The sequence below is a fragment of the Martes martes genome, assembly GCF_963455335.1.
Source record: "Martes martes genome assembly, chromosome: 13".
NCBI classification, from domain to species: domain Eukaryota; kingdom Metazoa; phylum Chordata; class Mammalia; order Carnivora; family Mustelidae; genus Martes; species Martes martes.
Genome location: NC_137901.1, coordinates 40,527,437 through 40,540,899, shown reverse-complemented (window position 1 = coordinate 40,540,899; position 13,463 = coordinate 40,527,437). Strand labels below are relative to the sequence as shown.

At 38.1% G+C, this 13,463-nt stretch overlaps 1 protein-coding gene across 1 annotated transcript in view; it reads left to right on the top strand.

The window, feature by feature from the left end:
• The window catches only part of DSG4 (desmoglein 4), a 44,367-nt gene extending 30,904 nt beyond the window's left edge, over window positions 1-13,463 (top strand). Inside the window, exons 11-16 of the mRNA XM_080820928.1 lie at window positions 236-463; window positions 2,544-2,849; window positions 5,735-5,877; window positions 6,030-6,093; window positions 7,404-7,612; window positions 10,071-13,463. Of these exons, the coding sequence (XP_080677054.1) occupies window positions 236-463; window positions 2,544-2,849; window positions 5,735-5,877; window positions 6,030-6,093; window positions 7,404-7,612; window positions 10,071-10,835 (1,715 nt within the window). The 3' untranslated portion in view covers window positions 10,836-13,463. The remainder of the gene's footprint in view (window positions 1-235; window positions 464-2,543; window positions 2,850-5,734; window positions 5,878-6,029; window positions 6,094-7,403; window positions 7,613-10,070) is intronic.

Sequence of the window (13,463 nt, the reverse complement as noted above, 5' to 3'; positions counted from 1 at the left end):
AAGAGTTCTGGATTAGGAAGAAACTTGTTCCAAGAACTAAAAAAGAAAAAGTGTGCCTGGAAGGTAGCAAGAAAAGAGTGGTTTCGCGTCATTGAAATAAGCAGGAACCCGTCAGCCACCCCCCAAGAAGTCATTCATGCTATTCCTCTATGCTGTGGCATCACTGTGGAGTTATGAGAAAGAATTTTCTCCCTCACACCGTTTACCCAACACCCACAATGCTCTGCTGTTTCAGATGGCTCTGGGAGAACGGCCACAGGAACCATATGTATCGAAGTTCCTGATGTCACTGATTACTGTCCAGTTGTTTTAGCTGAAAGTCATTACATATGCATTGCCTCTCCATCAACAATTATCTCTGCAAAAGACGTTGGTGATCATTCTTATGGGTCTCCCTATACCTTCTGTGTTGTTGATCAGCCACCGGGGACCGCTGACATGTGGGATATGGAACCAGTAAATGGTAAGTGGAATGCAAACTGGCTCATCTTTAAGACCAAAAGCAAACACAATGACTAAATAATTAGGCAAGACAGGTAATAATACTTTCTATCTCTGTTTCTATGATTCTTGACCACATTCATAATAAGTGAGAAAATCTTTCATATTCACACTTAGGATATTTGGAAAATGTTTAAACTGGTATAAAAGTAAAAATGTTTTCTCAACACTGCAATTACAAATAGTAGTATGTAAATATCAGTTTATCTACCATTTTGTATATGTGGTATGTTACACCAATATTTGATCAGTTTGAAATAAACTGAACCCTTGACTAACTCATCATATGTCACAATTCCCTACTTTGAATTATTTCAGGAAAATCTCTTAAAAGTTTCTGAAACTCAAGTATCCCATAGATACATCTACATATTTTCTACTCGGGTGCACATAAGAGCAATGAAATTCTTTCTAGAAAGAATGACAAGCTCAGACTTTTTGTAAAGGTAAAAATTTAAATCCAAATTGCTTGATATGGGAAGAATGGTTAGGTAAACAGTAGTACATATTATTAAGATGTAGTACATACAGCATTAAAGTTAGAATTATATGAAGCATTTAGATACAAAGAAACACATAAACCAAAGTATTTAAATAGTAAAGATGTCCAAGTAGTACATGTGTTTGTAGTAACTGTTGCTACATAAAAAAAAAAAATGCCTGGGGGTACTGAGACTAAATTTCAGACAACATAACGTTTTATATACTTGGGTTCTACCTCCCTGAGATGTAAAATAGATAATAGAAAATGAAATACTATAAGAGGACCTCATTTGGGTCACAATAGCTCTCTAACTTCCTTCACTTGAGGCAACAATAAAAGATTTTTAGGGGGTGATAGGATGGGGGTCCGACCTCAGAGCCCAAAGTGAGAGGAAATATTTCCCAGCTCTCGGAAGCCACTAAGATTCTCCATTCATAGAATGGAGAAACCCTAAAACGATGCCAGAAAAAAATACCACCCTTAAGGACTTAGTCAAAAGAGGAAATTAGGCAACTTGTTTTCATAAGAAAACTTTTTGGCTCTTTTCCACAAAACCACTTTAATATTTTAAAAAGCTAAGCACTAAAGTAACCCCATTAAAATTAAGACAACTTTGAATTCATCCTTCCTATAAAGCCCAATATGCCATTCTTAAATAACAACTGCTAAACACATTTTCCTCATTAAGATCCTAAATATTATGAGTAAAAACATTTTTTAAAAAGGTTCAATGTGGAGGTTCATAAAGGTATTCAAATTATATTATAGATTTGCCAATAAAAAATATAATTGCATCAGAGACAATATTCCTGGAGTTCTATTCAAATGTTGGTGTTAAAGAACAGCATAAGCTTTAACCTAATGTGCTGTGGCATTGCACATTATTCAACTCTTGCCTTATGCACAGGTTACATTTTGGTAGACACAGCTGACTTATCATATAGCTAAATGAAATTAATAAATGATAATATTTATAATTAGTGCATGTTATGGGTTAATCAATTAACACTCATGATTTAGGTGTAAATTTAATCCTCTCTAAATCTTCCTTGGGTTAACAAATAAATGTCAACCTCTGTTTTAAGCAATAATTTCCATGCAAATCAATAGGCAGTGGTAGCACAAAGAATTAGGAAAATAATAGCTATTGAAATCATCTAAATTTAAGTGACAGAACAGCACCTCTGAATAAGAGATAAACAACAGTCTTAAGGAGGCTATTTGCAAACCATAATCCTAAATAGAAGACTTCTAATATTTCCTTTCTGCTCGATATTCTTCATTCATTGGACAAATATTTATTGAGTGCACAAAATATGCCAAACGTTATTGCTCTAGAAAATAAGCGGCACGGTCCTAGCCTCCTTCAAAGAAATAACAATTCAGCAGGAAGAAGTATTAAACAATTCATTATAAATATTTTTTTAAAAAGTAAGTATAGGGTGCCCTATATCTAAGGGAACATGAGAAAAATAAGGCCCTAGGTGAGTCTTGGGTATTAAGAAGGGTTACCCCAAGGAATTTCCATTTATTTTCTCTTTCCTCTCTTCCTTTTCAGCTACCTCTGCAATCCTGACGACTATGCAGCCTTTAGACCCGATCGTTTACCAAATCCCAATCATAGTGAAGGACAGCTATCACCGAGCGTGTGAATTGCCACAGATCGTAGCGTTAGAGGCCTGTGACTGCGACAACAACCACATGTGCTTGTATCCTAGCACAACGGGCGTCGACGTAGGGGACGGCAGCTCGGCTACCAGTGACATATATGGCACTATCACTGATGAACAGGCTGGGGGTTCAAATGTTGGTCTCGGACCGACAGGGATGGGCATGATCGCTATGGGACTCCTACTACTACTTTGTAAGTACTACATCGAATCCCCTTTTCAGCAATTCTTCAAAACAAGAATGTAGCCAGGCTCACTGGGGTGGCTAGTTTCATTTGGCCACTTCCTTTTGGTATCTATAGCAATTCTCATGGGGATTTGAAAAAAAAACAGTGGGAGTAATAAGGGCACGTACTTGTTCTGTAATAATAACTAGAATTATTGAGGGTCATAGAGATGAAAAACACAAGCAAATTTCTAAGTATAAAATAGCAAAACAGAGTAAATCTCATCATGAAAATTTTTAGCTAAGTGCTTTGAAAGAGGTAAGAAGCAATTCAAGTCCAAGTGGGAAAGATTGGGAGTCTTTACAGAGGAAGTGGCTTTGACCCAGCCCCTACACGCCAAAGATTTTCTTAGAAGGAGGGTGGTATCTGGGGGAAAATCTGAAAGGAACAACACAAACATAAATAAGGAGAGGGATGGAAAGGCATCCCTCTCCTTGGACAGGCTAAAATGGACAGGCTAAAATGCGGCTGGGAACCATCACACAGGAATGTTCATGATAAGCCAAACGTTCTGGGCTTCAGTCCACAGGCAATGAGAAATCAGTGAGGATGTGTGAAATCAGGTGACCTGTTCACGCTGGCTTAATAGGAAGCCCGGAGAAGAGCCTAGAAGAGAACATGAGCCTCTGGACTCTTGATAGGAGTGTCTGCAACTAGGACCATGGTCACAGGCATGGTGAGGTCCCTAAGCAAACCCTGCAAAAGGGGTCCTCCTCTGCCTATACCATTTTTTAAAACACGTAAATCCTCAGAGGAGTAATACATTTTAGGCTGACCCTGCAATACTTTAGATTTTGTGGAAATCAAAAACTGAATTCAAAAAAAAGCTGACTAAATCCTTCAAACTATAATATGAATATGCTTCAGTGGAGAAGTACACACTGAAACATGATCATTTTGAGGAATGAAAAAACAACAGTGACTTTTGGACAGACTTTCTTTTTAAATTTTTATTTATCTATTTATTTATCTGTCAGAGAGAGAGAGAGAGAGAGAGAGCGAGCGAGCAGGCACAAGCAGGGGGAGTGGCAGGCAGAGGGAGAAGCTGGCTCCCTGATGAACAAGAAGCCGGATACAGGACTCGATCCCAGGACCCTAGGATCATGACCTGAGCCAAAAGCGGATGCTTAACCAAATAATCCATCCATGCGTCCCCGCACTTCCTTTCTTAACTAATATGAACTTTCAAGATTATACTAAGATCACGAGTGATTATCAGAATGGTATTAGAGATATTTTCCCAGGACGTGCCAATAGCAAATGAGTTGAGGTGTCAGCTTGCTTTTAAGCCAGTGGGTCTTGGTCTCAGCTGCACATCAGAATCATTGGAGATCTTTAAAATTAATCATGTTCAGGCAGGAGTACTCAAGATGAGACCCCAGCTGCGGCACGTATAAGCCCTCTGCTGAAGCTGATGTGCAGTTCAGGGATAAAAACCCAGAGTCAGCTGCATTCCCCGCAGACTAGTGCTCAGAATTTCATAACTCTTCCTTAATCAGGCCAAGAAAGCATAAGAGTTGTGAAGTCGACTGTAGGAGGAGCATACCCTTTTGGACAGTTCTTTGTCCTCAATGGAGAAGCCCAGACTGTGTTCTTGGAGGGCAGGAACCATGTGATGGAGAGAGGAGGGGTCCCTGCCCAAAACATCTTCTCAAAGGGCCTTTATTTAAGACTTTTGATGTTTGCTCCAAGTGAGATTAACTATTTCAATGAAATCAACTAAAGTCCCGATTTGGGAGCTTTGATACTTTCGTCCATACCTCTAAGTAACTCAGGGGAATGCATGCTATACTAGTCAATTAGAAAAGTATAAAAAACAACTACAGTGGACCCCAAAGTACCAAACTGAGTATATTCTAAAATCTTAGAAAACTTAGGAAATGTTGATATTTATGGATTAACATGTAGAATTGAAATAAAGTTTTCATTAGAGTTTGAAGACAAAAATCTTAAAATAATAAATATAAGGAGCTCAATTAAAATTAGTGAGTGATATTTGATTGATTCTAAATGTAAATATGAGGGTCGAAGGAGAAACCTATTTTTAGGTCCTATAACTGAAATTTGTATTCAATCTTTTTGATAACATATATTGATTGTGTATTTAAGTTATACATATATATATGATGCTTGGTTACATGGGTTTGTATATATTGGTTTTTATATGGATAGGCAAATATACATATATATTTGTGTGTGTGTGTGTGTGTGTGTGTGTGTATATATATATATATATCTCCACAGAGACTACTTGGTTATATGGGTTTGTATATATTGGTTTTTATATGGATACGCAAATATATATATATGTGTGTGTGTGTGTGTGTGTGTGTGTATGTACATATATACATCCACAGAGACTATGTGTATATATATACATATCCAGGTACCTGCACATAGAAACATGCTCTTGGAGATAAGTATATATTTATTCATGTGTATATATAGGCTAGTAAATATATATATACATACCCAGACAATTATATTTGTGTACGTGAGGGACTAAGAATCAGAAAATTGTATTTGAATCTTGGATCTGCCAGCAACCAGTTGGGAGTCCTAAAGTAGACGGAAGAAAGGACCTTACTTTTCTAGTGTATCAGTAAAGAACCCTGATTTTGTGATCCCAAATTCCCTTCAGCTGAGCTTCAAAAGTCTATGTGATTTGGTGGTTTGGTGTTTATAAACATGGGTATGTATATTCAGTCCTTTAGGGAAAACTGATGCTTTCTTACATTTGCATTTTTCCCTTTGGTTCTCGATATAATGCCGCATTTTTCAAAAAAGGATACATTCAATGACTTCCTAACTTGGACAATATGTGTGAACTCTCTCCCCACTTTCCTGAGTAGTGTCTCCACTCTTGCTGCTCATGTGTTGCTGCTGCAAACGAAGACAGCCCGAAGGCCTGGGGACGAGGTTTGCTCCTGTACCAGAAGGGGGCGAAGGAGTGATGCAGTCTTGGAGGATAGAGGGGGCCCATCCCGAGGACAGGGTGAGTGCACTGTCATGTTCCAGAGAAGTATGGGATTTCCATGGAATTCAGCGTGTCTTGACAATTACACAAGACACAAAAATAAAAATGTGTCAGTTTTTATATACTTAACACAAAGCATGCATTTCAAAAATATTTTTCTTTCTTTTCAGGATGTGTCAAATATATGCGTACCCATGACAGCCTCTAATACCCAGGATCGTATAGATTCTTCTGGTCAGTGGACACCAAAATCTGTTTTTCTTTTTAAAATTTGCAAAACTATTCAACTAGTTAAATTTCATGTATAAGTAATTTTAAAAGAAAACAGTATGTCTGCCAAATCTTTGGGTGATAGTATAATGAGAGGGAAGGTTACATGTTTGAAGTTAGCATTCTCTTTTTCTTAAACTACAGGCAGAGGAGAATGGTGTAGCTATTAAAAATGTAAACTCTAGAACCAGAAAGTTTGAGTTCGATGGCCAGCTATGTCCTTGGGTCAGCACTTAACCTCTCTGGGTCTCAATTTCCTTATCTTTGAAATTGAGTTTATGATAATACCTACTTCAAAGTGTCACTGTAAAGAGTCACACACACACACATATTACATATGATATATAATGTACGTATTATATATTATATGATATGTTATATATGTATATGTGTGGTATGTGAATATATATCACAGAATATACACATACACATATACATACAAAATATGTGTGTGTCTATATATATATATATATATATATATCACAAAATATACATTGGAAGAGTGCCTTGCATGGAGTGCTCCTGTAGCCATTATTTGCAATACAAGCTGTTCAAAAAATAATAATAAAAGAAAAAGCAGCAAAAATGCTCTTCTAATATACACTGAAGTACTTTTCTTAAATCTACACATGCATTTGCCTTACCAGCCTTATAGTCTCCTAATTTACCAGCAACACGTACACCTAGGAATACTGTAAAATACCCAGCTAGTGGGCAATGACCAAAGTTGCCCAATTCTAGAGCAGACATGAGATTTCTCAGTGGTGGTTCCTTAGGATCCCCAAGCAGAGTTGGGATGCAGAGAGCCTAAGGTGGCTGAGCACACCTAGGAAAGCCAGCTCTCCCTCCAGCGCTGGGGTGAATGAGGACCGTTTCAGTTTCTGCTGGTGCCCTTGCTGTGGAGGGTTCCTGGGTGGGGTGCAAGCCCTCTCTGACAGGCCAGGGCAGCTTGCCAGAGGCAGTGATAGAGGGACAGGACAGAGGCAGACGTCCTGCTCCTCGTGGCAAGCTCTCCACCTGTGAGTCTAGGTGAGAAGCTGGTGCAAATGCGAGGCCAAAGTCTGAAAGCTAGCTCCCTCTGTACCATTTACTTTTATTTTATCAGCAAGCCTGAGACTGGGTAGAATTCTAAAGGCTTCTTGCCTGGCTTTCCGGGACCTATTTGTGTGGGTAGGTGCGGTGTGTAACACGGCACACAGTGGCTGGCAGTGTTGCACGTGGATGAACAGGGCAGACCACTCGAGCACTGTTCTCTGAACACTCACTCCTTTCAGAAATCTACACTAACACCTACGCGGGTGGAGGAACGGTGGAAGGGGGTGTGTCAGGAGTGGAACTCAACACAGGTCTGGGGACCGCTGCTGGCCTGGCCGCGGGAGAAGCAGCAGGAGCTCGACGGAGGAGAAGTTCCACGATAGGAACCCAGTGGGAATATGCAGACACGGGCCTGAACATGGCTTTCTTGGACAGCTATTTCTCTGAGGTAATCCCCCTGCACACAGTTACACGAAATAGTCTTGAGACTGAATGATAACCCCCATGGCAGTAGGTTCTTCTGAAATACATTGAGTCATTCTCAACTCTGTCTCAGTCCTGAAAAAAAAGTACTTCATATTCAATTGGCATACATCCATCTTAATACTGTGGAAAAGGCTAGCATCTCTCATCATGCCCTACTTCCCTTTGCCCCTTTTTGTTTGTTTGTTTGTTTTCATTTCTGTTTCCTTCTCCTTTTCCCACTTTGTTTCCCATAGCAGCAGCAAAACAGGAGGATTCTTATCAAGAAAAAAAAAAAAATGTGTCTCCATGTCCTCTCTGTAGGTGTATCTCCTGCAGGTTTTCCAAGTATCTCCAATAGAAAGGAGAAAAAAAATAAATTAAAAGCTAGGACTGGGGAAGGAAGAGAATAGTAACTCAGGAATAAAGCATCACCATGATTTGGTGCTAGACCAGGGCCTAGAACCCCTGTCTCCTGTTTTCTATCCAGTGCCCCATCGCCAAGAATATGTGTCCCCTCACTAAGAGAAGGGATCATGGGTCTCTGAGCATTCCAAAGAAGAAAGTTCCATTAGACTGGCCTAACAGGGTAGCGCAAGGGGTAAATAAATCCCCTTGTGAGTCCCTATTTAGTATGTTTATTTCATTTCATTAGCAATCCATTTCATCTCACATTTCAACCAGCCTGTTTTACTCCCTATACAGTAACACATGAGTTTCACCACTGCTCTTAACAAAGAAAATGCTATGGATGTTTTTATAATTTTAAGCTCTTTCCTAAAATTGGTAGTTACAAATACTATCACAGACTATGCATGAATCGTATCGACTATGTAAATGAGTGATCAATATCACTAAGTATACTTGATAAATGAGCACAAATCACAGATGTACCATAGAAATGTCACAGAAATTATACTTAACGAATCATTCATAAAAATAACACTAATATTAAAAGAGCTTTACCATTAAAGTCAAAATTGTCCTGGGCATTCTGATATGTCAAATAAAATCAAAATATGTTCCTTTTTCTCTGTGAGCACTGAGGTCACCCTTCCCCAAACATTTCAGCTCTACACTTAAAAATATGGCACTAGATTTCAGAGGTGGTGTGATGCAGCCTCTCCCTCTCCTAGCTGAAGCCAGCAGAATGGTGAAGTGCTTCCTTCCTGACACATTTTATACCTCCACCCTCCACCCCTACAGCCAATTTGTGCCCCGGGCAAGAGGAGCTTTTCCTCTTATAGAGCGGTCACTTCAAAATATTAAACAGCAGGGTGCCCAGGTGGTTCAGTCAGTTAAGCGTCTGCCTTCAGCTCAGGTCATGATCCCAGGGTCCTGGGATCAAGCCCGGCATCAAGTTCCCTGCTCAGCGTGGAGTGTGATTTTTCCTCTCCCTCTGTCCCTCTCCCTGCCACTTGCACACACTCTCTCTCTCTCTCTCATAAATAAATAATAAAAGTTTAAAAAAATGTTAATCAGCAGTTTTAAGGTAGTACCAAACTCATGAAGAAATGATTTCAAGACTTAAAACCACTTATTTTCAATGGTAGAATTTAGAGTCTAATACAGAGCAGAGGGTAAGCAACATAATGTAGTATAAAAAGGATAGTTGAACTTGAGGTAGTGTTCTGCAATGATTTGAGTCTTGAGCAAGACGTTCACTCTCCCTGGGCCTTCAGTTACCTTATTTATAAAATAGGGAAGGGGTAAGATTATATCAGGTCCTGCGGGGTTTCTTGGAGCCCAAAAGGGCCACAGCACCTGAAGGAAAGTGAAGAGAGAACTAGCAGCCACCACACCCTCCCCAAACAGAGAAGTTCCCGTCCATCTGTTCTACACCTAGGATTTCATTTAAAGGAGCTGTCATTAAAAATGACTTGAAAATCACAGTAGGTAACCTCTTGGTGCCTTCTTCCTGTTAATCTAACTCCAAAGACATCTTGGCTCTCTTCACTTAGATCACATAAAACCACTGAACATTTGGACACAAGTTTCTGAAGCTTAAAGATATTGACATCTTTATACATGCTTTTATTCCAAGTTGATAAACCCTCTCTCCTCAAGTAAGTAACATATTGAACATAACTAAATATATCTTGTTATTTCTAGACCACCTCAGAAACAAAAGACTATAAATCCAAAAAATTAAACCTTGTCTTTGACAAATCCGGATTGCCAAAGTCTGAATAAAAGGTAGAAATTATTATTTGTTAGCCTTCACATAAGAGTGGCTCACATTTATTCAAACTCTATGCACCATCAATACAGACTGATCTCCTTTAAAAATTCCATTTAGAATTTCAGCAAAAAATTTTCAGTGCTTTTTCCAGTTCATTCCATTAAAATCTCAAATCAGACACCTCTAAAAAATTATTGTAAGTCTTATTAACTGCTATTTTAAGGGACAAGAAACTAATTTCCTGTTTTTCTTCTAATTTTAGAAAGCATATGCTTACGCGGATGAAGACGAAGGGCGGCCAGCAAACGACTGCTTGCTCATTTATGACCACGAGGGAGTAGGGTCTCCCGTTGGCTCCATTGGCTGCTGCAGTTGGATTGTGGATGATTTAGATGAAAGCTGCATGGAAACTTTAGATCCAAAATTCAGGACTCTGGCTGAAATCTGCTTAGACACAGAAATTGAGCCATTTCCTTCACAGCAGGCCTGTATACCTATCAGTACTGACCTCCCTCTGCTGGGGCCTAATTATTTTGTTAATGACTCTTCAGGAATGACTCTCTCGGAGGCTGAATTCCAGGCAGAAATGGCAATACCTGAACCCATGATCCATGGGGATATTGTAGTGACCGAGACTTACACAACGGCTGACCAATGTATGCAACCCACTACAATTGTTTTCGATCCTCAACTCCCACCCAATGTCGTAGTGACCGAAACAGTAATGGCACCTGTCTATGATGTTCAAGGGAATATCTGTGTACCTGCTGAGTTAGCCAACACACACAATGTAATCTATACTGAGAGAGTGCTGTCTAGTCCTGGTATGCCTGACATGAGCAGCGGTAGCATGACTGATGGCTGTATGGGACCTGTAATGAGTGGCGGTATTTTGGTGGCACCTGAAATTCAAGTGACACAAATGATGAGTCCCAACATTCACATAAGCCAAACCACTGGTTCCACATCCCCAATGACATCGCGACACAGAGTACGGTATAGTAACATACATTACTCCCAACAGTAAGTGCTTTGGGTCAGTATTCCACAGGGAGACCTTGTAATCACCAACACATCCATCAAAGGTGTTTAATGTACTATATTTAACATTTTAACACCCAACAAATATTCAAATATCCTAAGATCAATGCCACTCTTTGAATATCTCTTATTAGGGGGTGAATATGGCTAAGCACTTTAGATAAGTCTTTTATAATTCTTTCTGGTTTTAAATAATGTGCCAAAACTTAAAGAAAATGTATTCTATCCTTTGATACTGTCTAATAAATAGCACGTAACTCATAAGGCAAATATTAGAGGTCTTCAGGCCTATAGGACTGGTCATGTAAGCCAAGATGCCTTTGGAGGCTGCAAAAGATGTCTTGCCTGCATTTACCAGTCATATTTATTTTTTGAGAAATATTCCTGTTAAAAATTTTTAATTGAAAAAGTGAATGAAGTGTACATTTCTGAAAGGAGATTGAAAAGGAAAATAGAGCATCTATCATTAGCGATCTGAAGTCATTTGTCTCTTCAAACAGTTTCTCAAGATATGCAATATTTAGGGCATGATTAATACAATACAGGGAAAGAGTTTGCCAGCTGAATGCATCACTGAAAACGGTTCACTGAAAAGAACTACATATGTATAGATATGCATATATACATAAATCAATATGGATGACTTTTAATCGCACTTTATTGATTTATATCAGTAACTGTAAATTAATTTAGGATAGTAAAAAGAATTATGACAACAGTAGAGTACAAACAGTTCTTAGGGAAAGCAATAGAGTATTTCCTTCATACAGAGAATGTTTTTTCTATTCTTGCTAATTATGTCAGAAACCCATATGAAATATGGTTTACTCTGTTTTGTTGACCTGAATCATAAAGCTTTGATTTGGTAATCAGATATTCTCCAAAGCACCTCTGTACTTACGCATGTATTCAACAATATTTACTTAGAAACTACTATGTAATGAGTGCCGGTCTTGTCTCTATGAATAAATAGATGAGGAAGACAAACATGATTTCTGTCTTCCTAGAATTTCCAACTCATTTCTAGACTTAAAACTCTGGGGATACAGCTTTGAGTTCCTACCCAGAATAATTAACAAAGTATTTAAGTCCATTACTAAGTTGTGTTTCTCTTTTTAACACTGCTACTTCTGTTGAATGAATGAAATGGAAACACATGCACAGATTGTTTACTTCTAATAGGTATAAAGTAGGTATAAAGGTATAAACCTTTAAGAGGTTCTAGCAAAACCATTTTATTTTGTAAAATATGTAAACTATATAGTAGTAACTATAATGTGACTCATAAAATAATGTAAATGAAATAAACTTATTTTCAGGGCTTATTCCTTTTGGAAGGAAATAACTGTAATGCTTCTTACTTAATTTGTTTCTTTATAAATAAAACTATGGTAGAATTTGGAGCATCTCACATAATCTTTTGCCCAATTCTCTCATTTTATAGAAGAGGAATCTAGAACTGGAGAGGTAAAATTACCACAACCTACTAGTTGTGGTATAGAACTTTGAAGCCATTGCTCGATATTCTGGCCTATTATCCATACTATATATCCATACTATATATATATCCATACCATAACCTATATATCCATACTATAACTTCATCAGACATGGAGAGGATCAAGTTTGGTCTGTTGCATGGTCTTTATGGGTTTAAAGTTGAAAACACTATAAAATATGAGAAATGACCAAGAAAATACTACTAAACATTTAACTGAAACCACTTGTGAGAAGGCTAAGGAAATTTCTCTGTGAACTTTCCTACCAATACACAAAGATTTAAGGGTGCTTCCAAAAGAGGAAATCTACCTCTGGTGGATGTTTTGCCTTATGCTGTTCATGGAAACAAGACGAAAACCATTTTATTTTCTCTCTCAACTTTATCAGTGAGGAGGAACTCCTCCATTATTCTAAGATGGTCCGTATCACTCACATGTTATAAGCCTCTGAAGTCAGAATATTATTAAAATATCATACCAATCAAAATAGAAAGCATAAAACAAGATATCCTCTTCATTGCTAAAGAGTTAGGGTATTGATTTATCTAGGATATAAAGATGATATAGCATTGATACCACTGATGTTAAGGTTTAAAAATGTACCCAGAAGTTCAAGAAATGAGATTTAATTAATAAATATAATAACATATAGTTTGAGTCATATCTCTTGCCCCACGCAATTACCTGAAGGGAAGTTGTTATCAAATGCATAAATGGGTTATCTTAGAAAAGTCTTATTAGGTGAAGGGAAAGGAAGACATTAAGAAGACAGTATATATAGGGGAGCCTGGGTGGTTTAGTCAGTTAAGATCTGCCTTTGGTTCAGGTCAAGATCCCATGTGACTGGGATATGAGCTCAGCCCAGGCCTTGGGCTCCCTGCTCGGTGGGAAGTCTGCGTCTCCCTCTCTCTCTGCCTCTCCCCCTGCTAGTGCTCTCTATCTCAAATAAATAAATAAAATCTTAAAAAAAAAAAAAGAAAGTATTTATAAACTTGTTTCAGGAAAACATTATTTGAAAAAATTTCATCTTTTGAATTAGATATTTCTGATGGCAATATATTACTGAATGTAATAATGTTTTATATATTTCTTCAATAAAAAATATGTGATAAAGC